General features: G+C 38.2%; 1 protein-coding gene across 6 annotated transcripts; it reads right to left on the bottom strand.

Moving 5' to 3' along the window:
* Window positions 1-4,014: 4,014 nt before the first annotated feature.
* LOC311608914 (uncharacterized protein) lies at window positions 4,015-25,868 on the bottom strand. 6 transcript variants are annotated; one of them, XM_084801563.1, is made up of 7 exons: window positions 25,825-25,868; window positions 24,663-24,766; window positions 20,748-20,817; window positions 13,650-13,805; window positions 9,100-9,141; window positions 7,639-7,727; window positions 4,015-4,236 (listed from the first exon to the last, which is right to left on the bottom strand). In XM_084801563.1, exons 3-7 carry the CDS (start codon window positions 20,767-20,769, stop codon window positions 4,201-4,203), a joined length of 345 nt encoding a protein of 114 aa, XP_084657689.1. In that variant the 5' UTR covers window positions 20,770-20,817; window positions 24,663-24,766; window positions 25,825-25,868; the 3' UTR covers window positions 4,015-4,200. The 6 variants fall into 6 exon arrangements, 1 of the variants encoding a protein (XP_084657689.1); XR_014783182.1 differs by lacking the exons at window positions 13,650-13,805; window positions 20,748-20,817 and adding an exon at window positions 5,797-5,891 and having other exon boundaries at window positions 7,639-7,819; XR_014783183.1 differs by lacking the exons at window positions 13,650-13,805; window positions 20,748-20,817.
* Window positions 25,869-25,877: the final 9 nt, after the last annotated feature.

Below are 25,877 nucleotides of genomic sequence, written 5' to 3'. Positions count from 1 at the left end.
CACAGCCTCGGATCATGTATTGCCCTTGGTGCCTGGAAACCAGATACGGCAGCCAAGACAACCAACTAGCTCCGTTTTTCAATTGCAGCCCTCCTGTGAACACTGTATGACATTCTCAACCAGCTGGTTGTCCTCTCATTTGAATAAAAGTAAAAATAGCAAACAAAGAGGGGAAGGAAAAGTGACAAGCTGAAACCTGTAAAGAGAAAAAGGACAAGATACAGAAAATTGGCTGCAGAATGCAGGAAGGGGGCGGGGAATGATGTGCTCATACTGCCATCTAGTGGCCGTGTATTAGTGGGGTCCGCCAGAAGCCACCAAGTGGCATGAGAGCGGTTTTTTTTTCTTTTTAAATAGAGAAAATGAAATGTATGTTATCCCGAGGGAGGACTGTGGTAAGAGCCAGTGAGTTCTGCCCTTGTCAGTGGCCTCCATATTGTTTTGAGAAACAGTGAAAACCTCACCTTACCTGCTTGAGACTTTGGTAGACAACTCCCTCTTTTCAATTGTTAACTTTCCCCTCACCCAAAGAATTCCCTATTTATGTCAAAATAATAATAAGGTTAGGGCCCTCTAGTTAGGTTTCAGTTCCAGATAAGCAATTCACGATTGTTTCGCTGTAAGAGAGCCTTCTGTCTTACATAGAGTATGCCTATATAAACAAAAACTAACTGTAGATTTGAGGTTTTAGTTTGTGGCCAAATGTGTTATATACTTTCTAACCCTATCTTCCTCCAAACAAATACCTAGTTTAAAAAAATTACCATGTTTCTGTTAAAACTGGCAGAAGTGGTAAGAAAAATATTTATATAATCATTTTTGTTACTGTGATATTTCAGGTATTGATATAAACATGGAGAAAAGAATGATTAATACAAAAGTAATATCGTATACATGAAATTAAATTCTCGATTGATTGTGCTTACTGTTCTTACTAAATTCGCATTTATTTTTCTGGGACACACATCTCTGAGTTGAAATCTGGCAGTGGGTATGTGAGATTTAAAAATCCAGACACTCAAATACACTCCCAACTAACAGCCACGCATTGATTAGAAAGCCATATGAATGTACGCCATTACCTGGCTGTTATTAGCTCTGAGATTATCCGTAGGTGAACAAAGAAGTGTAAACTGTACTTAAGAAGAAAGCGTGCCTCGTAATGACTGGCCCCACTTGCCAGGGAAGCCCAAATCTAAGACCTAAGTACCAAACAACTTTCTTTTTTACCTTTAACACCTTTACCATATCACCAACTCCTGCATTTGAGAGTTTGGCTTTTGATGAAAGTGTACCCCTGATCTCACTCCACTGTACAAAGCTAACTTATTCAGCTGATTCGAAGAGTGATCTGTGTTTAGGACAACCGATACATCTGATGGATGGAGCACAGTCTTCCAGATACCATGGCAAATATATCTTAGATGTTGTACAGTTGTAGCCATCTTTCTCAACTTGTGTCAGTCATCAATAAAAGCAGAAGGGCCTCTTAAAACGTATGCTAATCTCATTCTGTGTTAAAAATCAGCTCAAGCACAGAGTGCTCAGCTGTCCTTTAGCTGCTCACATTCACTTCCCAGAGTCCCTGTTTTCTAGTTTTATTATTTCATGTAAGGTCAGTGATAAGACCGTGAGCCATCTCAGTCTCAACCACCGCACCCATTCTGCAGAACACATTAACACTTCCTCTTTGCTAATCGACACTGGGACGAAAGTTTTCTATGGCTTTAATTTTATTCATCAAAGTGGGTTAAAGTCTCATCAGTTTTAAAAAGAAATTAGAAGCCACTTAGTGACACTGAGCAAATTACTGTGAAATTCCTGCAGTAAAGCCACATTCAGTAGTGGTTGTTTATTCAGTTATTAAAGCATTATTTGAGAGGCTGGGTAGATGGTCCAATTTGGAAAGAGTTTGATATGCATTGCATGAGACTTCAGTTTGGATTCCTATCACCTATGCAAAATGAGGGGGAGGGACTGGAGATATGGCTCAACAGTTAAGAGCGCCTTGCTGCTCTTGCAGAGCACTCAGGTTCAATTCCCAGCACTCATATGATGGCTCACAACCATCTGTAACTCCAGCTACAGGGCCTTTGACAACTCTTCTGGAAGGAACAGGTGGTACATGGACAAAGTACCCAACATATAAAATAAAATAATTTTTTTTTTAAAAAGTGGAGTATGATAGCATGCACCTGTAATCCTAGCCAAGGGGAGGCAGAAACCGGAGGGTCCCTAGAGCTTGCTAGCCAGCTGTTGTTGCTGAGTTAGCGAGCCCCAGGCTCAGTGAGAAGCTGTTTCTCTGAACAGAATATAGAGAATTAGGTAAGATGGCTCGGTGTGCAGATGTGCTTGCCAACAAGACTGACACTCTGGGTTTAATTCTCTGGGCCTACAGGATTTATGAAGACAGCTGACTCCCACAAGGTGTCTTCTGACCTCCACACAGGTGCTGTAGCATGTGGGCACACAGACATACGCAATAAATAAATGTGATAACAAATTTAAAATAAATAAATGAGGAAAAGAGATAGGAAAAAAACCTTACACCAATCTTAAGTGGGCACACACATGGCCACATATGTGTGCCCACATTAACACATACATACACCTCTCTGTCTCTCTCTCTCCTCTCTCTCTCCTCTCTCTCTCTCTCTCTCTCTCTCTCTCTCTCTCTCTCTCTCTCTCTCTCACACACACACACACACACACACACACAGAGGGAATGAATTAGAGAATTATTTATTGGGCACACTAGAGCTTTCACACTACAAAACATGATACTTCATGCTAGAGTGGTATTATAACAGAAAGTTACATTGTTCGTCAACGATGATATCTTCCTGTGTATTTATATGAGTTACTTTTCTATGATATGATAAAGCACCATGGTCAAGGCAACTTACAGAAGGAAGGGTTTACTTGGGATATATGGCTCCAGAGAGCCAGAGTCCATGATGGCTAGGACAGTGTGGCAACAGGCATCAGACATGGAAGCTAAAATCTGGGGACTCAAATCTCAAGCCAGAAACAGAAATCAGAGAGAAAAGAACAAACTAGGGACGGCACTAAGTTTCTAACCTGTCAAAGCCTGTCTCCAGTCCATATTTTCCCCAACAAGGTCACAATTCCTAAACCACCCCAAAAAGTGCCACCAACTGGAGACTGATTATTAAAAGCATGTCTGAGACTATGAGAAACATCTCATTCAGATCATGACAGTAGTCTATCAGTTTGCATCACCCTCTCATATCAAATTAGAATTCTGCAAGAAAGGGTATTATCGGCATGCACTTTTTCCTTCAGTGGCCAGAGACTGACAGCAAATACCCTTATTTATTTATTTATTTATTTATTTATTTATTTACTTACTTACTTACTTACTTATGTACTTATTTTTGCCTCTAAACAAGTAAATCCTTACAAAGAAAGAATATAAAATATAGGAAAAACTTTTTAATTTTAATTCTTCCTCTTATAAGAGTGAAACCCTTCAAGCATCAATGAATGTATTTGGTGTTGGTTTTGAACACTTAAACATCTCACTACCAAAAATCCAAATTTAGGAACCTACATTAATTTGATTGAGTCAACAAAATCACTTTACAAGAAGAAAAATCTATACATATAAGATCGGCCATATTACTCTTGTACAATATTTGTAGGAGTCAACTACAATAGGACACACCACAGGAAATGGTACTGTTAGGAGACAGTTATTCATGAGTCTCTTGGTTTTTTTGTATATTTTCTCACCCTTGGGACTGTGAATAGATTTTATCCCAATTTTTCTTTTCAAAACTGTGTTTTCAAGATATTCTACATCACAAAAGTCTAAGAAGAACATAAAGTAGTGGCTTTCAGGGGTTGTGAACATTTGGGGGCCAAATGACCCTTCCATTGGGGTCATCTAAGACCATCAGAAAACACAGACGTTTACATTAAAATTCATAACAGTAGCAAAATTGCAGTTAGGAAGTCATAACAGAACTATTTTTTAATGGTTGCCGGTCATCACAACATGATCAACTGGATGAAAGGGTCTCAGCATTAAAAAGGTTGGGAGCCACTTCCATATAAGGTGTTGCTTTCTGCATAGCAAACAGACATTCTTGCTGGTCAATATAACAAAGATGAGAAGGAAGATCTCCTGCTGGATGAAGGTTGTTCAGGTTGGCTCATAGCCTTTAGAGGTGATGTTCACCTGCACCCACCTCCTACTGATTCCCTTGGAACCTGTAAGGAGAAAGAGGAACCAGCATGAACATGCCTGTTATACTTCAAATACTCAGCTCATTCTGCTAATGCTCTGAGTATTGTAAAGCATCATACCCTTGAGATTCTTGATATGATCATGAACTTCTATAAATTATTGGCATTTAATTTGATTTAAACACTATACAATGCCTACATGTTGAACCACTGTATTCCATGAGTATGTATAATTTTTGTTTCATGTAAAAATTAATATTTTTAGCAGTCTTTGGAATTCTGTGCTAGTATTATTTCACCCGAAAGTGTGTGCAGCTGAGTGTATCCTGGATTAGGATAAATTACATGTGTCAATGTCTCCCAAAAGTAAATTTCCTAATTAAAACATTAGTGTACTAGGCCTAAATGCAAAATGCAATGTTTTGATTTCTACAGCCTTCATAAAAACCGTAAAAGAAAAAATCAAGTGTAGTAGTTAGAGAAGGCAGAGTACAATAAAGTTTTTATTGCCGTCCCAAGTTTTCCACTCCTAGTTGTTTGACCTCTGAAAAGTTTATGTACCTTTCTTTGTGGTTAGTAATAACCAATCCATAAGGTTATACGTTACTGTTTTCATACAAAAAAGTTAATCAATATGTTTTCTCGTAATGTGAATACAGCTTTTATGCTTTAGATGTGTGTGTGTTTTACTTAGAGTATGCACAAACGTTAAGTAACTAGTAAGGGGGCAGGATGAAGTAGGTTATCTTTCAAGGAAGGGGCTCAAGAGAATAAAGTGATATGAAGGAATAAAGGGGAAATTAGAACAGGGCGATTAAATGGGGTTGGAGAAGAGAAAGCCAGAGTAGAGCAAGGAATACATGGAAGAGTAACTAACACTAGGAGGCTTTAGAAAAGCCATATAGAAGCCAACTATTGTAGAACACCTCTTAATATAGTAGACCTATGAGAGGAACTTAAATAGTCACTACATGGGAGACAGTATCTCACTAGACATCATATACTACCATGTAAACCTCCCAGTACAAATAATAGGTTCCATCTTTGAGTTGTTGGGGTTCCATGGGCCTCCACAAATACTAAAGGCTAGTGACAATTCTGCTGGCTACATTCTACAAGTTGATAGACCCAACTGCTGAAGATAATTAATAGTTTTGGCATAAAATGTGGAGATACTTAATTGGTACTCAGCTGGGAGTTTCATCTCTACTGACTAGTGTTCATAGTGCTGGAAAGTACTATACATGGTACAGGAAAGTACTCATTAATCTCACCCAGTTAAGTTACCGGAGATCGTAATTCTGACTTGGCTGGAAAACTATGCCCTCTGGTGTAACAGTGGCACAAATGTTAAGGTAGTAACCACCACTTTCTGACTGGATTTAAGGTTGGCCTCCTGAGATGGAGTACCTGACACTGTTAATTGTCAAGACCCTGAGACTAGATAGGTCGTGAACCCTGGAAAAAGCTATTATCCCCCTCACTGTAAAAAGAAGTAAAATGACTCTTAATAACATATTGTTACACTAATAGATCATTATTTTGCTCTACCCTCATCATAGAAGCTTGACAACAGAGACTCACCACTGAAAATTGTGCAGAGAACGGGAGAATTTGAATGCTCAGCCCTAAATGTGATTTTTTTTTTATCCTACTCTTCCCTTCAAGGTTCATGGATCCTAGTGAAAAAGGGGGCAGAAAGCCAGAAGTGGAAAATGATTTTAAAGAAACAACATTTTTCAGACACAATAGTTTCATTTACATAAAAACTCACAGAGACTGTAGCTCTATGCATAAGACCTGTACACGCTCAATTCAGACAAAATCCCAGACCAGAGGAAGTGAAATTGGCACAAAATTCCACCCCTAGCCAAGAAGCTTTCCAGAAATGATAGCTGTTGGGAGATGAAAATTCAGTTTTCTTAAATGGAGTAACACAGAGTACATCAAAGACATCAAGTACATGGCAGGCCCCAAGCTCAGGAATAGTCAGTCAACACATTGGACTCGCTGTTTTTCAGTGGCTTTTTCTCTTTCTTTCATTCATTCATTCATTCTTTCTTTCTTTCTTTTATCTTAGATACAGAAATAAAATAAAGTTAGGTCTGTGGGACAATCTAGCAGGAGTTGGGGAACAGGAAAGAATACGATAAAATATATGGTATGAAATTCTCATGAATAAAAAATAGATAAACAATCAAATAATTCAGTAATTTAGTTTATGTGATTTCAATGGGAACCAAATATTTCAGATAGATTGTATGCAAGGTAAACATATTTTCATGCTGTAATTTTAAGAAATTCTCCTTAACACCTGTTCCTTGGATTAACACTCACCTTCAGGAATATTATCTCCCTACAGAATTTCCCACATGATCAATGCAGTGAAATAAACACTGAATTTTTTCAATAGTTAGCAACTTTGTTTTTATCTTGCACTTGATTCATTTACATGCAAGTCAGGGTTTGTTGCCATTTATTCTATGTTGTCTCTTCTGCTGAAATCTGAAAGTTATATTTCTAAGGAACTTGAGATTACTTGAAAAATACCCCATAAAAACAGTGATGACATTGGGTACATATCTGATCACTACTGTGCTGTGACCAGAGCTTTGTACCACAATACTAAACTTTTTTTTCCTATAACATTTTTTTTGAGACAGGGTATCTCTGTGTATTGTTACCTGTCCTGGACTCGCTTCGTAAACCAGGCTTGCCTCAAACTCACAGTGATCTATCTGCCTCTGCCTCCCAAGTGCTGGCATTAAAAGTGTAAGCCACCATGCCCAGCTCTGCTATCACATTTTTAATACAAAAAATGATTTTCATGTTTGGTGATTATTTTTATTATAAAACTAAAAATCATTAATTCATTGATTAGAGCTAAAGAGAAGTAAATGACTAAAATTTCGTTTCTTTGCCCTTCAATAGACATGAGTGAGAATCTTATCAATGTTAGCAGCTTGTTCTCAGAATACACAGAAGAAAAACTGAAAATTATATTAAAAATTCAAAAATAACAATCAATCATAATGCAACTTATACCCACCATTTGTAATAAGAAATGTGATGGTAGCTGAGCCACCATAAACAAAAACGTAGCTGAGTATATTTATGCTGCCCATATAATCTTTTTCTTACTTCAAGGTCAATTCAATTCCCCTGTACAGGAACTATTGAACTGTATTAGTACATGCTAATTACTATCTTCCTAAGGTTGGCTTAAAATGAGGGTCAGAATCAGTGACACATTCCATGACCTATTAAAAAGCCCAGCCCATTTTGATGAGCGATTAAAATCTCACGGGACATATTTCACTGGGATATTTTTAATGCATTAATCACAAATATTAAATATATTTTATTCAATAATTTCGCCTTATGCATCTTTTTCCTACTTGCACCCCACATCTCATGTCTACCTACCATTTTCCCAAAAGATTTACAAGGACCCACTGGTGATGCTATATGTTCATCCAGGCAGCATAAGAAAGGTGGAGCCAGAGAGACCATTCCTGGAATTTACAGTAAGCAAAGAAGTTAAAACTCAAGGTCTACTCTCTACAGAGTCAAACGCCATCTCTTCCGATTACAATGGTTCGCCAGGCTGAAAGCACAAGAATAAGAACCTCTCTGTAGTCTTCTGCATCTCACTTTTCTGTAGCATCCCTAGAAGCCCTGAATCTGAAGATTAGTTATTTGCCCAAATATGTGACCTGGTTTTTCTCTATCTGCCAAAGGTAATTCACATTGCAGGTATTTATACCAAAAATTTAACAAATTTTTTTTTTTTTTTTAGTTTCCTTAAACTTATTTAAGCATGATGGGGAGAGAGTCAAAGTAACTGTGCATGGGCAAGTAAGCCTGGAAGCAGAGGTGTCTGGCAGTGTTGGTGTTCTACATACAGACACTTGTGTCCACAGCTGAGAATGTACTTTGTGTATTTGGCCTAAGGACACACTAATACATACTGCCTTTCTAACGGCCAGCCATGCAGCTGGGAGAAAAACAAATCACCCAACCCTACAAAAATATTATCACCAAATAAAGCATTTGAAAGCTTACCCTTAAAATGCCCTTTCAGAGAAGAACCTTGAAAAGCAGAGCCTGTTCAACTCTTAGGGCAGCAGACAGAGGAAAGAAGAGGTTAAGTGAGTTGTCCAAGGTCACCCAGGAAGTCAGTGCTTTGACCAGAAATAGTACCCAGGACTCCTGCTTCCCTGGCCACAGTTCCAACCACTGGACCAGGCTTCCTGAGCATCAGACCACAGCAGTTCAGCGGGACCATCAAAGAACATTTGGCCAGGGTAATTTACTTCTTTCGGAATTAAATAATAAAACCATTTTACCTTAATCTATCACCTTTTGTCCCAGAGGAACCTAAAGTGCTAAGTACTTTAGTTATGAGTTTTAGCAGCTTACACATAAATCACTTCACACATCATTAAAACGCAGCTGTCCTTGGACTCAGTGTTGCAGCTGTTAAACATAAGTATCCCGACTGCTAAACATTTATTGAGCACCAACAATGTGCTCAACGTTTAAAAGAAGCAGACTGGTGGGTCTGGAGTGTTTACAGGGATTAAGAAAAACAGAGCCACTGTTTGCAATGCTGATGACAAATAGAAGTCAAACTCTTGGATGAAACACCATTCTTCTAGTGGACATAACAAGGCTATGAAAAGCCGGCTTTGGTTATAATAACCGCCCTTTCACAAGAACTCTAAATACTTCAAAGCAATAGCTCAGGCCATAGGCAAAGCTGTGCCAGGCTCATTCCATTTGTCTGCTCCCAATCACTCATGTTTATTTCTCCTCCTATGTGTTTAGCCACCTCTATTGCCAAAGTTTAAACATCAAGTCTGATAAGTTTATATTTAACCTCACCTGGTTTTACTTCACAAATACAGTAGACAACGAGAGGTGCTTCTTCCCCAGTAATGAAACAAGAATCCAGAGAGAGACAAGAACACATTAAACAGCGGTTAGATAAATGCAAAGGCATTTGTAGTATTAAAAAAAATCACAGTAGAGCTGTAGGCTACATTTCCTACACCTAAAACAATGATCAGACAAAATAAACTCTTTGTAACAAGCCAGTGCTCTTTAGACATTATAAATGGAATTTGTTAAAATTAGATTTTGTTTTGTTTTTTGTTTTGTTTTGTTTTGTTTTGTTTTGTTGGTGTGGTTTGGTTTGGGTTGATTTTGTTTTGTTTTCTTTTGTTTGTTTGTTTTTGTTTGATTTTGGTAGGACAGGGTCTCATGGAGCCCAAGCTAGCCTTGACCCTGACATGCAGGAAAAGATAGAGCAGATCGCCTCATCTTCCTGCTTTTGCGTCACAAGAGATTACAGGTATGTACCGCTATGCCCAACTCAAGAGTACTTTTCTATGCTTCTATTTACTTACTGCATGAAAAAGCAAAGCATAAGTTATGCCAGGAGAAGGTTTCCACTCTGTTTTCCTGGGATTCAATACCTGAGAACCTGCTTTAGTTGTTCAGAGGCTCTTGGGTATGACTTCACACCCAATGATTGCTTTCAGAAATGAATACTTTGATGTTGTCTTTGGGGAAGAGGAGACACAGAAATATAGCAAAGGAACCTGTTTGAAGAGCTGTAGACACGAGTCAACAAAGGGATCCAGTCTTTCAAAACACGAGGTTTGGGAATAGGAACGAGAGGCTCTTTCTTCTCCCACAGTCCCCTCTGCTATCAACCAAAGACAAAAGCCAAAGAAGAGATACTTAGCTTTGTTATTTTGTTAATTCCTAGATATGCAACTGGGGACATTTTAGGAAGTTATGGATAAGCAGCTAGTAAGACAAGGCTTATTCTGTATTAGTAAATAGCTTAGGAATAGAAATATAGCTTCCTGTAGAGCACTTGAAGAGCTATTGTGAGGCTTTGGGTTCAACACTCAGCACTGAGTAAAACAATAACAAAAAAAAAATAGCTTAAAATAAGTTATACTTGTTTTCACTAAAATATATTTTTCAGATTTTGATTTTCCAATATCAGTGTGTAACTAAGAACACACAGAATTATAAGTGCATTAATCAGGGTTTTCTAGAGTAACACTGTATAGAACGAATAGTGAGAGAGATAGATCAAGAGAAAGGACTTATCAGAATGACTTACAGGCTGTGGTCTAGCTGATACAACAATGGCTGCCAATGAAAGACAGGTCCAAGAATCTCGCAGCTGTTCAGTCTAGAAGACTGTGTCTCTCAGCTAGCCATCAGTACGTGCCCGAACCCCAAAGAAGTAGGCGCTAAGGCCAATAAAGGAATGAACTTGCTGGTGTGGTCAGAACAAGCAGGAAAAGAGCAAAAGCTTCCATCTTCTATGTTGTTATATATGATTCCAGTAGAAGACGTAGCCCAGATTCAAGGCGGGCCTTCCTAGCTCAAAAAATGGTGGATTAAATGTATCTTCCCAATTCAAATTAAGTGAAAGTTGCATACATGTGTGCCCCCATCATTTTTGCATTTAGTCCATGTACAGGCAAGTAAAGACATCTCAACAAGCATAATAGTACAGGCCTGGTTTAGATGAACAAAAGTAAGAGACACAGAAATGTACAGTGACCAATTGTGTAGCATGGTATAAACATGTGTTATGACTACAACAAAGCTGTTAGGAATCCTTGGATATGGTCAATTGCCTACTCAGTTAACAAATATTTATCAAATCTCTAGCCTGTGCTAACCATACAGGGAAGCCTAGATTAATATCACAGTGTCCCTATTCCAAGATCTTAGCATTTAGCATTTATGGTTCAATGAGCTACTGGCTGAAATAAAAGTGTGTATAATAAATTGACATTTTGAACCACAGAAAAGGAAAGAGGGCAATACAAAGCAGGATATCTGAATTCCAAATAATGGAATAAGACTCTGCAGGAGAAACAGGGCAGCAAGGGTAGTTTTTAAAGTGATGCATCCTGAAACATTCACTCTGCTTAGTGTAGGTGATGCACCATCTGGCAAACGAATTGCATCCAAAGAGCCTCTGTACTGAATCACTCTCATTAAGGAGCATCTGAAATCAATGTGAACCCCAAGTCTCCAAGAAATAGGAAAACATCTCTGCTATACTTGGATATTTCAAGAATCTCACATAGAAGATTTTTCAGGACAGAACAGCTTGTCCAGTTTAGCTTCAAAGAACAGAATAAGGAGGCATGTTGGGTAAAAATCGCTGAGCAGATTTTAGCTTGAAGCGTGGACAGATTTCTAACTGGAGCTGTATCCGGAAACAATGAGTTGTTGCCATGACTAGAGGAGTTGAGATTGCATAAGCTACCAACTGGATGCAGCAGAGGAAACTTAACCATGCAGGTGAATTAACTGACGCTCATGGTTCTTGACTCTTCCACTTTATAAGTTTACTAAAAAACCAGCTCACAGGATAGCAGGCTTAGAGTGATTAATGCACTATGGATGCTACCATAGATATCTGCCTTTCTGATGCTGGCCAAAACTGAGTCTACTGAAGGATACAGGTGCATCCAACGCAGTATTCCTGATTGCTCCTTAAAGAACTCATCAAAAATGTCCTCTGTAACCTCTGGACCACGGCCCACCTCTTCCTTATACAGCAGATGGGAAATTCAGACAATATTTATCACAGAGGGGAGGACAACTGAAGTCAATTAGTAAAAAGAACTGTGTTTTTTTCTCCTCCTTTGATGGCAGGGAGACACATGCATTTGCATCTTCTCCAGAGCCCCAAGCTGACTTTTTACTTTACTGAACTTTTATTTAGTTGGTTCCCTCAAGTTGAGACCATGAGTCGGATGCTGTCACAGAACAAAGGTTTTAGGTAGTTAAGCGGTTCTCTAGGAAAAGTGATATAAGTCCTTTGGAATTGGGGGAGCTTCATGCATGACTGTTGTCTAAAAACAAGAAAAAAGAACGAATAACAACGTTTTTAATGTGGAAAAAAATAGGGCACACAAGTTTCCCTAAAACCCAAGAAAATAAGACCTGAGAAAACTTGGCTACCGCTTTTCTGTAGTGACTTTCCCTTCGAGAATTTCTTGATAACATGAGAGAATCCCAGAGAACACTGAGGGGGAATGTAGGAAGAACTATTATTTTCAGGGCAGAAGTCTTCACAGGGATGCAAGAGGCAAAGTTTATGGAGGAATTAAAAGGTCCAGCTATTGACTGGCTGCAAAAAACTTATTCTTTGTGAGAAAACACTGTCTAACAGAAACTAGTAATATTTCTACTTCTCTTCTGATTACTGTTTTTCCTATCCAGAGAAGCCCAAAGCAAAGAGCAAGGAGGGACAAGATGAAGCAGAGAATACTGAAAGTGGATGTCCCCTCCTTCTCCACTACTGGTGTAGGGGATCCTGGGACAGCCCTGGTCTGAGGGCGCTAGAACTTTAACCTGAATGGAACAGAGAATTTCATTTTGCTCACTTTGGCAACTGGTCTGCTTGTGTCTACAAAATTATAATGTCCTCATACCACAAAAGTTATATCAACTGCCCAGGAGATCCATAATATATATGGAAGGGAGATGCAGTGTAATTTGTTAAAGGCACCAGTGGAGTAAAATAAGTTTCCTGAATATATTCATTAAATACAAAACATTAAAATAAATACTCATAGAGAGAGAGACCCCCATTGATCATTTATTCAAAACGCCCATGGCACTCCCAGCATTGTCTGCAAGAACTTATAGGAAGTTTTGGGCCAATTTTAAATTCAGTTTTATAATATTTTAAAGTAATGCATTAATACATGTATCTTGAGCTTCCTTTTTTTTCCTTTTTTTTATACTTTTTTTCTCCTTTATTAATTTATTCTTGTTACATCTCAATGATTATCCCATCCCTTGTATCCTCCCATTCCTCCTTCCCTCCCATTTTCCCCTTATTCCCCTCCCCTATGACTGTTCCTGAGGGGGATTACCTCCCCCTGTATATGCTCATACGGTATCAAGTCTCTTCTCGGTAACCTGCTGTCCTTACTCTCAGTGCCACCAGCATACAGCCAATGATGGAAATTGGCTTTGCCAGAGAGGACTGTGAGAGGACAAATAGGAGATGACAATTAAGTTTTGGTGTGCTCTAGCTTTCTGTACTTGGCAATCAAACACAGTAGGATAAACTTGATTTTTGTAAACACTGTCCAGTAGTATTCATTACTTAAAGTACATTTCCTCGGCACACTGTGAAAGCTGCCTCACCTAACCAGTCAGAGCCGATGCATGTTTATGCCACGTTTCTGAGTTACACATGATGACCTCGTAATACACAATCCATTCAGGATTACTTCCTCGAAGCTTTTTATTAATAATGCAGAAGCCACACCATGCATAGAATTTAGAGTCCATCAGAGAGGAAGAGGACACGCTTTGCTTACGGTTGCTGAGAACATTTCAATTCCACGCCTGCACTGTGATCTGTTATTAGTCACCTGCTATAGTCCTGTTCTGGAGACTGCTCCATAATCTCATCGGGTTGCAACAGGAGTGCGAGGAACAATTAACCGCACGCCCCATGAGCAAGTCAGGAGAGGTAGTAAGGAGGTTATATCTGCAATCTCTGGTTCTTCTTTCTTTCACTGTAGACACTGATGGTAGGATAAAATCAGGGTACTGATTAGTGCAGAAATAGAAAGTATGGTATGACGGCGGGTAGCTTCACATTCCAAATTAAAAGGCCATGCTGCTTTGGTCTTTTGAGCTGTTTCTCTGCCTTCTCACCCACTCTCAATGGGATGTTTGTAGAGGGTGATGGATGTAGAGCAGGAGAGCTGAGGCATTGAAAGGTGCATAGGACATACACCACACAAAGGTGCAAAAAGAAGCTACAGCTAGCTTCAGCTTTCTTGAACAGGTGTGTGTGTGCGCGCGCGCGCATGCGCGGGTGTGCGCGTTTGCGTGTGCATGTGCGTGTGCGTGTGCGTGTGCGTGTGTGTGTGTGTGTATCTGGTTCTCACCACAAGATGTAACTATGTTCTGCAACCTCATTATGAACACTCAACTGGTGATGGCTGTACTCTTGCTTCTAGAGGAAATGCCAGGGAAGGTTCACCTGAGCCTCTGCTCACAGGCTTGTTTGTCAACAAATCAGCAAATAACCATGGGTTGTGTATGGCTGTGTCTGAAGCATTATATTACACCAGAATTGCCCACTAATTGACACTGAAGTTACAGTCATGCCTCAGCTCACAGTTCAAGCCTAGGCAAAGGTTGTCTAGCACATCTTAGTAGTCTTATAAAGAACTATTAGACGACACTGAGGACTAAGGTCGGGAATATTTTAAATAGCACCTCACCCAAGATTAGCATCTGAAACAAAAAAAAATTGCTAAGAAAGCCATAGAAATTTGTTTACAATCCAGAAACCTAAATAGAATATAGAAAATGTCTATTTGGCAATGAAATCTATGTATGTCAACAAATGGGTAAAAAAAATGTGCTAAGTATTGATTAGGATTACAAATAAATTTGGAAAATAGGTGAATTTACAAATATGGAATTTATTAATAGTGAATCAATCATGTTTATATTTCTCCTCCTACTCTGTGTGTGTGTGTGTGTGTGTGTGTGAGAGAGAGAGAGAGAGAGAGAGAGAGAGAGAGAGAGAGAGAGAGGCAGAAAGAGAGAGACAGACAGATAGAGACAGAGACAGAGAGACAGAAACAGGGAGACAGAGAGACACACACTCACAGAGAGAGACAGAGACAGAGAGACAGGGACAGAAACATGGAGACAGAGGGGAGGGAGGGAGGGAGGGAGGGAGGGAGAGAGAGAGAGAGAGAGAGAGAGAGAGAGAGAGAGAGAGAGAGAGAGAGAGAGAGAGAATAAAGCTACAGCCTTTAACTGGCCTCAAAAGTTTATATTCAATTCAGTCATTGGGGTAGAACAGTCATAAACACTATACTTAAAGTACAAACTGCATGTATTAGAGCAAAGTCAATGATTGAAATTATACTATGAAATTAAAAGATGGATGTTTAGAATACTGAAGGCAGGTCTATTTAAAAGATAAGATTTTTTTTTTTTTGAGTTTTTGAGGTTGAACAGATTTTGTCTCAAAAATAGGTGGCATGCAGGATTTCTAAGTCAAGCTGTGGAGTGAGTAATACAGTTTGAAGGTGAGAAGGAAGCTCTAAGTCCTTGTGGTTTTCTAGAACCCACACGTTTATGAAAGCAAAGATGGGGTGCAGATAAACATAAAAGAGGCATCAGGACCATGGCAGCACTGCGGGTCTTATTCTCTGTTTTAAATCACTACTAGTCTGACCTTCAGGTTCTGGTTCAGATCCAGGCTCCAACAGAATACTGGCTTTTCCTTTTATGTATTCGTATATTTAGCTAAATTAAGCACAGGTTCTCTACATAGATGAGAAGTTAATAAATTTACTTCTTGGTTATTCCTCCGCTTCTGTCTCACACACGAGACATGAACGATGACAGGTTTTTCCCCCACATTCCTGGCAATCTCAGAGAGTGGGAGCACGGTTTTCTCCTCACACCCATCCCTCTCCTGAGAACAAAGGTAAGAAAATGTCTGTAGCCATAACAAATATTAGTCCAGGTATATTACTGAGTGTTCCCAAGAGAGAGAAGACTAAGCAAATCCACTGTGGGGCTTTCAGAGTTGTGGTGGAGTCAGGAGCAATGTGAACTCACCCCCAGAATACGCCTATGGGTAAACTCTGTGCTGTCATTGAAAATTAGGGAGTTTGGCACTCTATGATTACTGACGTAATGAAGTGCTAGAGCCATGTCTGCAAAGGGTTTTAATAGCTTCGATCAAATGCGATATTTAAGCATATAGATAGTAGTCTGTTGCTTGTATAAATGTTCTTATTTATCAAAAGTCAACAAGCAGGTTGAGATCACTGGTTGTGGTAACAGTCCCAGGCAATACCCTTGGGCTGTGATCAACAACAACTTCGCAAAAGTCTGGAAAAATGTGTATTTTTGGCTTGGTGACATAGTCTTTTCGTCACCACCATTCAAACCCACTGTGTAAAACAAATCCTAAACAATTCTTGCTAGTGTCAAGATGGATGACACTTTTAAATTTTATTTACCAGAATTAATCACTGACATTTTCAACATATTTTACATATTATAAAATTTTGTCCTTTTGATATTTTTTCAGTTATTTAAATATGTTCCAGCCAACATCACCTTTTGAAACTTTGCAAACTAAATAAGATACAGTTTGTGGACATCCTCCCCCCGCCCCCCACACACATACACACACACCCATGAAGCAGACACATCATGAAACAAACTGATTTTAGGGCATGAGAGTTGTCCTTGGATTGGGCTGGCCATGGAACGTCCTCCAACAAAGAAGACAAGTTTCTTGGTTTCAAAAGTAATTAGGTACTGCCCCAAAGGATGTATTCCATAGACAGTGGAGTCCTAGGCTTTGGCTATTTCTTTACCCTGGAGATATATTCAAATGTGTCCCTCCCCCAAAAAGTTTGAAGCATCAGTTTTGCTTTTTAAACAGCACCACTTCTGATTGCATTGTTAATTCTGGCCTGCCTGCACTGCTTTCCCCTGTGCTTGGTTAAATTATTCTCATTGGCTTTCAATTTGCTCTGTGTCACTAAAATTTCCTTTTGTAAAGACTAAGGGCTAAAAGGAGACCAAGTAGAACACAGGACACTGAAAAATGGAGCCTAGTGTCTGGGCTCCTGGCCATTTGGTCATCACTACAATAATGCTCTGAAGGGTAGGATAGAATTTTTTATTATGAAAATTGTAGCAATAAAAATAGTTGATACATTAAAAGTGGCATTTACATATGGGTTTGCATATGGTAAACAGTATGGTTTGGTTTTTCAAAGCTAAATTGCTCCTTTCTGAGAACTAATCAATTTTTGTTCCATATGCTTCGTGGAGTTTTTTTTCTTTATACTATGCGTTAGAACTGTATTTGGACACATATGAGAACAGCTAATCCCTCTAGTTATTGAAGTAACATGTTTTAAGTCCCTTTATGAACAAAAAAATTCCAAGTAGGGTATTTATTTGATTTATCTATCTCAAGATCCTAGAAACCAAACACTTATCAACATTACAAATATCAAGCTGGCAAGAGTCCGAAGTGCACAGTGGCACACCCAAGTTAGTAATGGACAAAAGAAGATCCAAAACCAATGATTATCCACACCTATTATGCCGTGATGGCTTCTTGTTATTTATGACATGGCATGTGAGTGAATCGCGCTGCTTTCGGACAGTTTGGAGCCACAGAGTTTCCAGAACCCAAATACAAGTTGGAAAGTGAACCAAGGTGTTGGTGGTATAGCTCAATGGCACAGTGCCTGTCTACCATGCGCTTAGCCTTGAGTTTGATCTCTAAGCTACAAAACCATGCCTTTTCAAATGAAAAAAGGCTTTGAGAGAGCCCCAGTCAGTGTCAGTGTTTAGGTATGCAACACCATGTGTTTTCCTAGCAGGAAAGTTCAGCAGTCATCACTGAAAGTCGATCTACTTTACCGCACACTAGTCTAGTCAGTTTGATTATCCAGTTTTCAAATTCAAAACATCATATGATAAAAAGTCAGGGAGATCTTAGAAAACAGCTAATTTCATAGCTTAACAACTTGAAAGGAAAGACAATAATTATTATCTAAGATGCAAAATATATGGCAATCTGAGCCCATTTAGTGTAACTTTATACTCCCTTTTATATTGTGCTAGAGTTGTTAATTTTCGAAATTAAAGTGAGTCATCAAGAAATGCTTAAATGCTGCTTATTATACTTTGCTTATAAAAGCAAGAAAGTTTGAACAACGATGCAGAATTTTTTAAAATTCAAGGCTGGCTTAAAATGTTAAAGTTTATGATCCTAAAAAGCATATATCAGTTAGGGGGCAAATATTATTCTCCTGGGTAGCAACCTGAAATGTTTTTCACACACAGGCCTGTCAAAGTCCACTGTCTTTGTCAATAAACATGTTTGTCGATAGTTGTCTCAGTTAGCATTCAGGACACAAACAGGGCTATTACTAAGGTCAAGCTCTGCACATGGTAAGTGCTAGAGTTGAGCCAAGAAACGTCTTACTGAAGGTTGGATTCTTGAAGGCACCACGCCACAGGAAGGATGTGAAATAGAAAATAAAAATCAACTTCCAAGAAAATAAACAATCATTATTTAAAGTTAGAGTTGAGACAGAATAAAGGGGAAGCAGGCTGTAGGTGGGAAAAAAATGAAGAAATGTATGAAAGAAAGTAGTGGGTACCCCAAAGATGGAGGTAAAGATGAGGATGTGTCATCCTCTAAAAGCCTGAGTGTTCCTTACCCATGTACTGGACAGCACATGCTTGGACTCGTGCCTACATGGTGCAATTCTTCCTGTACTTTTATCTACTCCAATCACTTTGTTTTTCAGATTCCTGAGTTCACTTTTTTTTAAACTGTTTTTCCCCACTGGGGAGCAGGGTTGGGAATGTCAGGAATTCTTCTACTCTAGATAGGCCTCAGCTTTTGAGAAAAAGCCTTCCATGGGATTTTCCTTTAGTCTAAGCTTTTGATTCCGTATATCTCTGTACTTACTTATTCATTTTTTTCTGAGGCAGGATCTCCTGTGGCTCAGGGTAGTGACATCATAGGAACAAAATAACCTTGACTATCTCATTCTCTCCCCTCCACCTCCAGTGGCCTGTGATTACTGCTGTGTGTAATCAAGTCAGTGTCTGTAGTGTTAGAAATCAAACCCAGGGCTTTGGGCATGCTGGAGAAGCACTGTATCAACTTAACTATAGTCCCAGCACTCCTAGGAGAAAAATCTGAAAACTAAAATCTTAGTTAAGTTTAATACTGTAAGTGTTGGGGTATATGAAATAAATTTCTTAGGTAAAATCCCCTTTTAAAAATAATACAAAACAAACCAAAAAAATTATAGCACAAAGACCAAAATGTCAGATACAAATTGGATGTTGGTGACTACATACATTGTTAAAGTCATTCCCCAGTATTTCTAGACTCCATTGAAAACTTCTGTTAAATGTGAAATAGCTATAGATTTCTCAAGTATTTGATCTGTTATCTTCAACTCGGAGAGCTGTTTTCACTAGCAAAGAAGCAGAGTTCCTAAACTACCTTTGATTTCCTACCCATCTACAAACAAAATTTTGTTTTGAGCCCTTTCTCGTGAGACTGCAACCCTTTCTCAACATTCGCATGTTCTTAACATAGAAATTTCTGAAGAAATGGTCACTTCCTATCTTTTTTTATCTTTTCAGGGGATAAAGCCAGAAGGAATGAGATTTACATCTTTGAGAAACATTTACACTTAGTTCAATATTCATTTGAAAGAATAATGATGGTGATAATGAGACCATGGCTATATCAAAATTCACTGTATTGCTTCTTACTAAACCATCATTCCACCCTTCTGAAGAAGCTAAATGTCAATGCCACAACAGGAGGATGGTATCTGCCTAGTTTGTTGCTATTTCAACATCTTCTACGAAAAGTGAAATGAATGAGCTGCTCAAAAATATATATCAAAAAATGAAAGAATCAATCCTAGCAATACAATTTCTGCCCACACACCACTTCAGCACACACATTATAATGATATTTCTGTCACTGACTCAGCGTATACACAATGATGGTGCCATAAGATTGCTGCCAAGTGATGTCATAGCCATCTTATTTGCCTAAGCACAGGCTACTACATTTGAATGACAAAAATGCCTAATGGTGCATTTCTCAGGATGTATCTTCATCGTTAGTCAATTCATGAGCATACACTGAATTAAATATATCCGGATATACTAAATACAAAACAAAAATATAAAGCTCGTCTTGATATTTCCTTCTCCTTTGTATACATAAAAACTCCCAAATTATAAAGATGTTCTACTCTAAAATATAAAATTTTTAAATATTTTAACTTCAAAATTTAAAAAAGCAATAATATTTAAAAGAATTCACACAAACACAAGAAAAAATGTGTAAATACATATGTTGTATTGGATACAAGTTAAAATTCTGGAGCTTATACCTACCCCTCCTATTGGATGTCCTTGAAAAACTGACCTAAAATCTCTGGCATTTTGTTCATTTATTAAAAAGTAGAGATGAAAGTAGAATCTACTTCATAAGGGGTATACAAGGTGACATGTCTGACCTTGTTATTCATCTATTAATGCTCAGCCCAAATGCATTCTTCAGTAATAGTCAACGTTATTGCAGAATGACTCTACAAATGACATTTTCAGACCTTTGCTAGTGGTAGTCATGCTAGGCTCTCCTTGTTAAGAGTCAAAGAAGGCAACTGGAGGAGAGGAGGATGACAGAAGGACTTCTTTCTGTTTCTTGCTCTTTTTGTAAGTTCTATTTGAGTCTCCAGCTTATTTTTAAAACACTGTACACTTAAAAGTATATTTAGACATCTATTCACTTTCTTAGAAAATGAAGCAATAGCTCTTTTAGACTCTCCATCAAATAGATAGATAGAAAGAAAGAAAGAAAGAAAGATAGATAGATAGATAGATAGATAGATAGATAGATAGATATACACATATACCTCTCATCAAATATCTGGGCATCCTCCTCCAATCTACCAGGTTCTTGACACAAGATCTTCTCTGGTCACACTGGAAGGTAAAGAATACACAGCAGCTCTGTGTGGTAACATCTCCAGGTGTTTACTTTTGGGTTTTGGCCTTCAGCTCTTACATCTATGTAGGAAATTCTATGCATTAAATTGCCTCTGTAGTTACTGTTATATTTACTGGATCTTGATATGCAGTAAATGGACACCTGCAAGTCCTTCAAACAGTACAGATAATACAGTAAATGCTGAATAACCTTTGTGATTATTATGGGATTGCTCATCTGTTGAGCATGACAGCAGCATGTGACTCATAATTTTCAAGGATAGGATAAAACAAGCAGAAATTAAGTGAATATGAATTAAACACACAACTTCACAACTGAAAAATAATATATAGAAGGAATAAGATAACCATCCACTAAAGGGAACAAGTGTCATAATTCTTTAATTCTTTATTGTGGTGACAAAGCTTATTTAAATGGTGAGCATGAGCAGTACAGCTGTTACCCGTATCCCATACAGGAATTCAACATTTCAACTCTTTAAACTCTATTGAATAAAACAAGCCCACCAGTGTGGAGTTAGTTGCTGGTTTAGTGGTCTTGTTTCACAATAGCAATGGTTCTGATACTAGGTAATGTATTAGATGACAGAAATGTATCACCATTCAACAGGCTTAAAGTCTGTGATTAAGAACCACATAGGATTGGAGTAGAAGGAGCCTGGCTTTGATTCCAAATTATTGTCCTGTTGCATCCTCCAAAGGTGACTGACGATGTCGTAGCCTTGCAGCGGGAACAGAAGGCTAAGGGCACTCCCTCTAACTTCACTTCTCATTCAAGAAGGTAGAGTGCTTATAACTTCATGACCTCCTAAATACTACTTCTAAATGCTACTTCATGAGTTCCAACATGAATCTGGGCGGGGGGGGGGGGTGGTATTCTCACATCTTTTGCAGAATCCTTTGGAACGGTTGGAAATAGTGCCAAGGATCCTCTCAGGAGCCTTACTGTGTAGTGATATAGAGCTACCTACTTTTATTAGAAAAATACTCTGGAGAGACTTGGTTATGCCCTGTTAGGACTGTGGTCTTGTATGGTTTACTAAATCCTTTATAACTACAGAGAGGCAGACTACACCGGATGTACTAGGGAACATCCCCATAGTGAATGGATAACGTATGCTACCATAGAGGACAGTGCTCTTAGGCTTTATGTGTGAAGTGAGAAGATACTTCATTTCACCTTCTTCTCTCCAAAAAAGAACCTGATATCCAGAGCACATTTTTTAAATCTTCATAATTTTTGACAGAGTTATACATGCTGTCATCTCCTGTCCTTTACTTAGTCATCCTTCCAAACCCAAAGCCTGCTACTCCATAAAGTCACCTCCGATCTTTCCATGATCAACTTACACACAATTGTCTTGTCCTATAGGGCTTTGCTGCCACTAATATGGCAACATATATATTCAGTTTATAATTTATTATCTTATCAATTATTTACTTCTTGGAGAACAATCTCTTTCCATAAAGGTATGGGTTTTCCTAAGAGACTGTATATGAGATTCTACATAAAGGTGTTCTGAATTTGTTTTGGTGCTAAAAAAGAATAATGAAATATAACATGTTCATATTGAGAAAGGAAGACACAATGGAAAAAACTTAATACACACTCAACTTTGAGTATACCAAACTCTTAACAAAACTATAATAAGATCATCACTGTTTATAAAATATTTGAAAACCCTTGGATAAAAGAGAGTTTAATAAGCATAAATAATGTTAAATATTTCCTATAAGAAAAATGCTGATATTTTTCTAATAATCTGAAACAGACACTTAAAATTACAGCTTTATTGTGCAATAAACAAAAGTTTAGAGTATAGTTGGCAACTATATTCAAATGACCGAATTCAGTCTTCATCTGAATTTGTTTTCTTTTAAACATTTTGAAGCTATCTCTTTTCATCCAAAATGAGTAGATGAGAATGGGATGTTGCTGTAAAGAACTGGCTCTAAAAGCTGAAACATAGTCAAGTACCTAAGTTATTCAAAATCCTTCCATCTTTACTAATGATTTTTTTTAATGTGAAGGGGTAGAAGCAGCATTTCCTTCCAGGGAATCTAGTTAAAATTTTTTCGCTGAGGCCTTGAAACTAACTAGTTTTAAAATTCTCTGCATATCTTTATGTTCATCTGAAGAGGAGACTTTAAAATATGCCATCTTTATAAAAGAAGTGCTTTGAAATGGAAAACTTTTTTCTAGCATGAACAGCCTCAATGATGGTGTAACTAGCTGTTCCAAGGCAGGGGGTTGACATTTCTCCACTAATTGTTGAAACCTTTTGAGCTTTCAAAGGCAATAGAATGATCTGGCTAACAATTATAAATCAGGGTAGTTACTAGTGTAGTTGGCAGAATTCTTGGAAGCCCCAACTCTCTCAGAATCCTATTTCTAACAGACGGCATTGCTTTGCAGTCAAACTTTCTTATATACATTCTTTGTAAGCCATATGTGTCTCAAAAATACACTTCGACCTTAACTTCAGTTGGGAAACATATTTCAAGCTGTGGTCCATTTTCTTACTGTGGAGTCTATGGTAGTGGAAGCTTTTGCATACTTAATTTCCGGCTAGTGCTTCATAAATTACTTAAACTGCTCTTTTACTAGGAATGAAAAGAAAGCTATGGCCATTAAAGTTTCTCAGAGATTACACCAGTAGTCTTGGGTTTTTGTTTCCTGGCTGTTCATAAGATTTTTAGTGCTTTATTTACTGAGGATGTGAAAACAAAATCTTGTCCATGTGTAATGAATCCTATATAAATATTACCATGTTCCCTGGAGGGGGAGACCTGGTGGCACTCAGAGGAAGGATAGCAGGCTACCAAGAAGAGACTTGATACCCTATTAGCATATACAGGGGGAGGAGGTCCCCCTCAGGAACAGTCAAAGGGGAGGGGAATATGGAGAAAATGGGAGGGAGGAAAAAATGGGAGGATACAAGGGATGGGATAACCATTGAGATGTAACAAGAATAAATTAATACAAAATTTAAAAAATACATTACTAATAATTGGCCTGATAAAACCTACTTTGTTAAAGCTTTTCTCATAGCAAGAATACAGGTGAAATATTAATCAATAGGGTAAAATATTGATCAAATAATCAAGAAAATTAAAACCTATGCCTACTTTGCTATTGATTTCAGATAAGTACATGCTTTAGCAGTTGTATTTGCTTATTAGTAGTAGTAGTAGTAGTAGTAGTAGTACATAGACAAAGTTGCTATGACCTTTAGCACTGTATGAAACCAAACCATAGTTAGCAGGCCAGCTATTATTATTTCTACCCAGTGAGAAGAATTTGCTCAGATCCTCTTTACTGCTGGAAGGATGTTTATGAAGGTCCACTATGAAAGAGCTACTGAAGCTGTGAGCCTATTAGCATCTCTCAGTTTCAAAGATAAAAGTGTAAATTGCATCATAAACAGTATTGTCAACTAATTAAACTTGCTTTTATCTGGTAAATTAAAAACTTAACAAATATTTATATAAGTGAGGTGCCATTTGGCGATTGGATAGCAGTATACATTAAGAACATCGTTTTGAATTAGTTCTTTTAAAATGTCTTATTATGTATTTAATCATATTCACTCCCCCTCTCCAATTCCTCCCAGATCCACTCCCCCTTTTCTACATGCCCAACTTTGTGTATCCGCCTCTTCCCCAACATGTGTCGTCATCCACTGGAACACAGTCAATCTACCAAAGGCCACCCTGCTAAGGAAAACAGATTCTCCCTCTCCCAGCAGCTTTCTGTGCAAACAGCTCTTCACCTAGGAGCTTCCTTTGCAGTAGATGATGATTAACACAGAGATACACACCTGGTTAAGGACCAGAGCGTAGGAGGTGACCGAAGGCTTAGCCTTTCATGACTAATGCTTAGCCTGTTTGTATCATGCAGCCTCTTCCAATGGTTTAGATCTCTCTGGAAGAGAAGGCAGAAAAACTGTAAATTCCAGAGATACCGAGTGACAACATGGAATACTGTTTTTAAGAAACAAAAGAACAGTAGTACATATTAACTTGCAGTGACTTTAACAAGATGCACAGACTAGTGCAAGCTCACGCCAGACAAAATCCCAGAACAAAGAGGAGAAGTGATCATGAAGAATATTTAAAAAATAATAATAAGTGATAGAATGAAGGCATTTAAATCTCCAGTTTCTCCATATTGTTGCCAGGAAAATCAATCTGTAGATAATTTGGCAGAAAATACTTTGCTTCTATGCTCCATAACTGTAGCAGTTTGCTTGGTATTATGTTTTCTGAATCAAGAAAATACAACTAAAAGATACTAGTCCAAAAGGAGAAAGCAACTGCAACTGCAATTCCACAAATATTTATATAATCGTATGGATAAATCCCTTTAGTAAGAAGATGGTGAATTTAGACCAATAGAGGATAGGAGAATAAGTGCTTTCCCTTAGCCTTGGAAGAGTGTCTTGAGAGGAGATGGCAGAGTGGAGAGAGCACTCAGGGATGAGGAGAAATTTCCTAAACAGTCATTTAGGTAGACTGATAGGAAGGTGTTCCAGTCAGAGGGAACAAAATATCTAAAAGTAAAACAGTATGAAATAGCATAAAACTGAAAGACTAGGAGACCTCAGGGAAAGATTATAGAGCCTACGCCACTTGGTAATTTTGAAATTTATAATTCTAGGCCAAAAGAACTCTCCAGAGCTCCCTTAAAACCATGGGATAATATCATATTTGCCTTTTGAGGAGATCACCGTGGCGGTGTGAATGATTAAGTCCCTCCATATTACAGCCAAAACGAGCATCCTGGAGACTCCCATGATCACTGAAGCCTTCGTGAAAAGGTTAAGGGAATAATGTAGAAATGAATATGGAAGACTCTAAAAACAATACAGAAATATAACAATAATATCAAAGGAGATTGATTCTATTTTTATTCTGTAATTTGCTTAGACATTTTAGTAGTCTCTAGGGGATACAACTAAATTGAACAGATATGGAACTTACCATCTAACAAGAGAGGCAAAATAGAAAACAAAGCTTGACAGTAGAATGTTAAG

This window comes from Acomys minous, assembly GCF_964271855.1.
Source record: "Acomys minous genome assembly, chromosome: 11".
Classification (NCBI taxonomy): domain Eukaryota; kingdom Metazoa; phylum Chordata; class Mammalia; order Rodentia; family Muridae; genus Acomys; species Acomys minous.
Note: the sequence above shows the minus strand (reverse complement) of the source record. Positions and strands in the feature narration are given on the sequence as shown.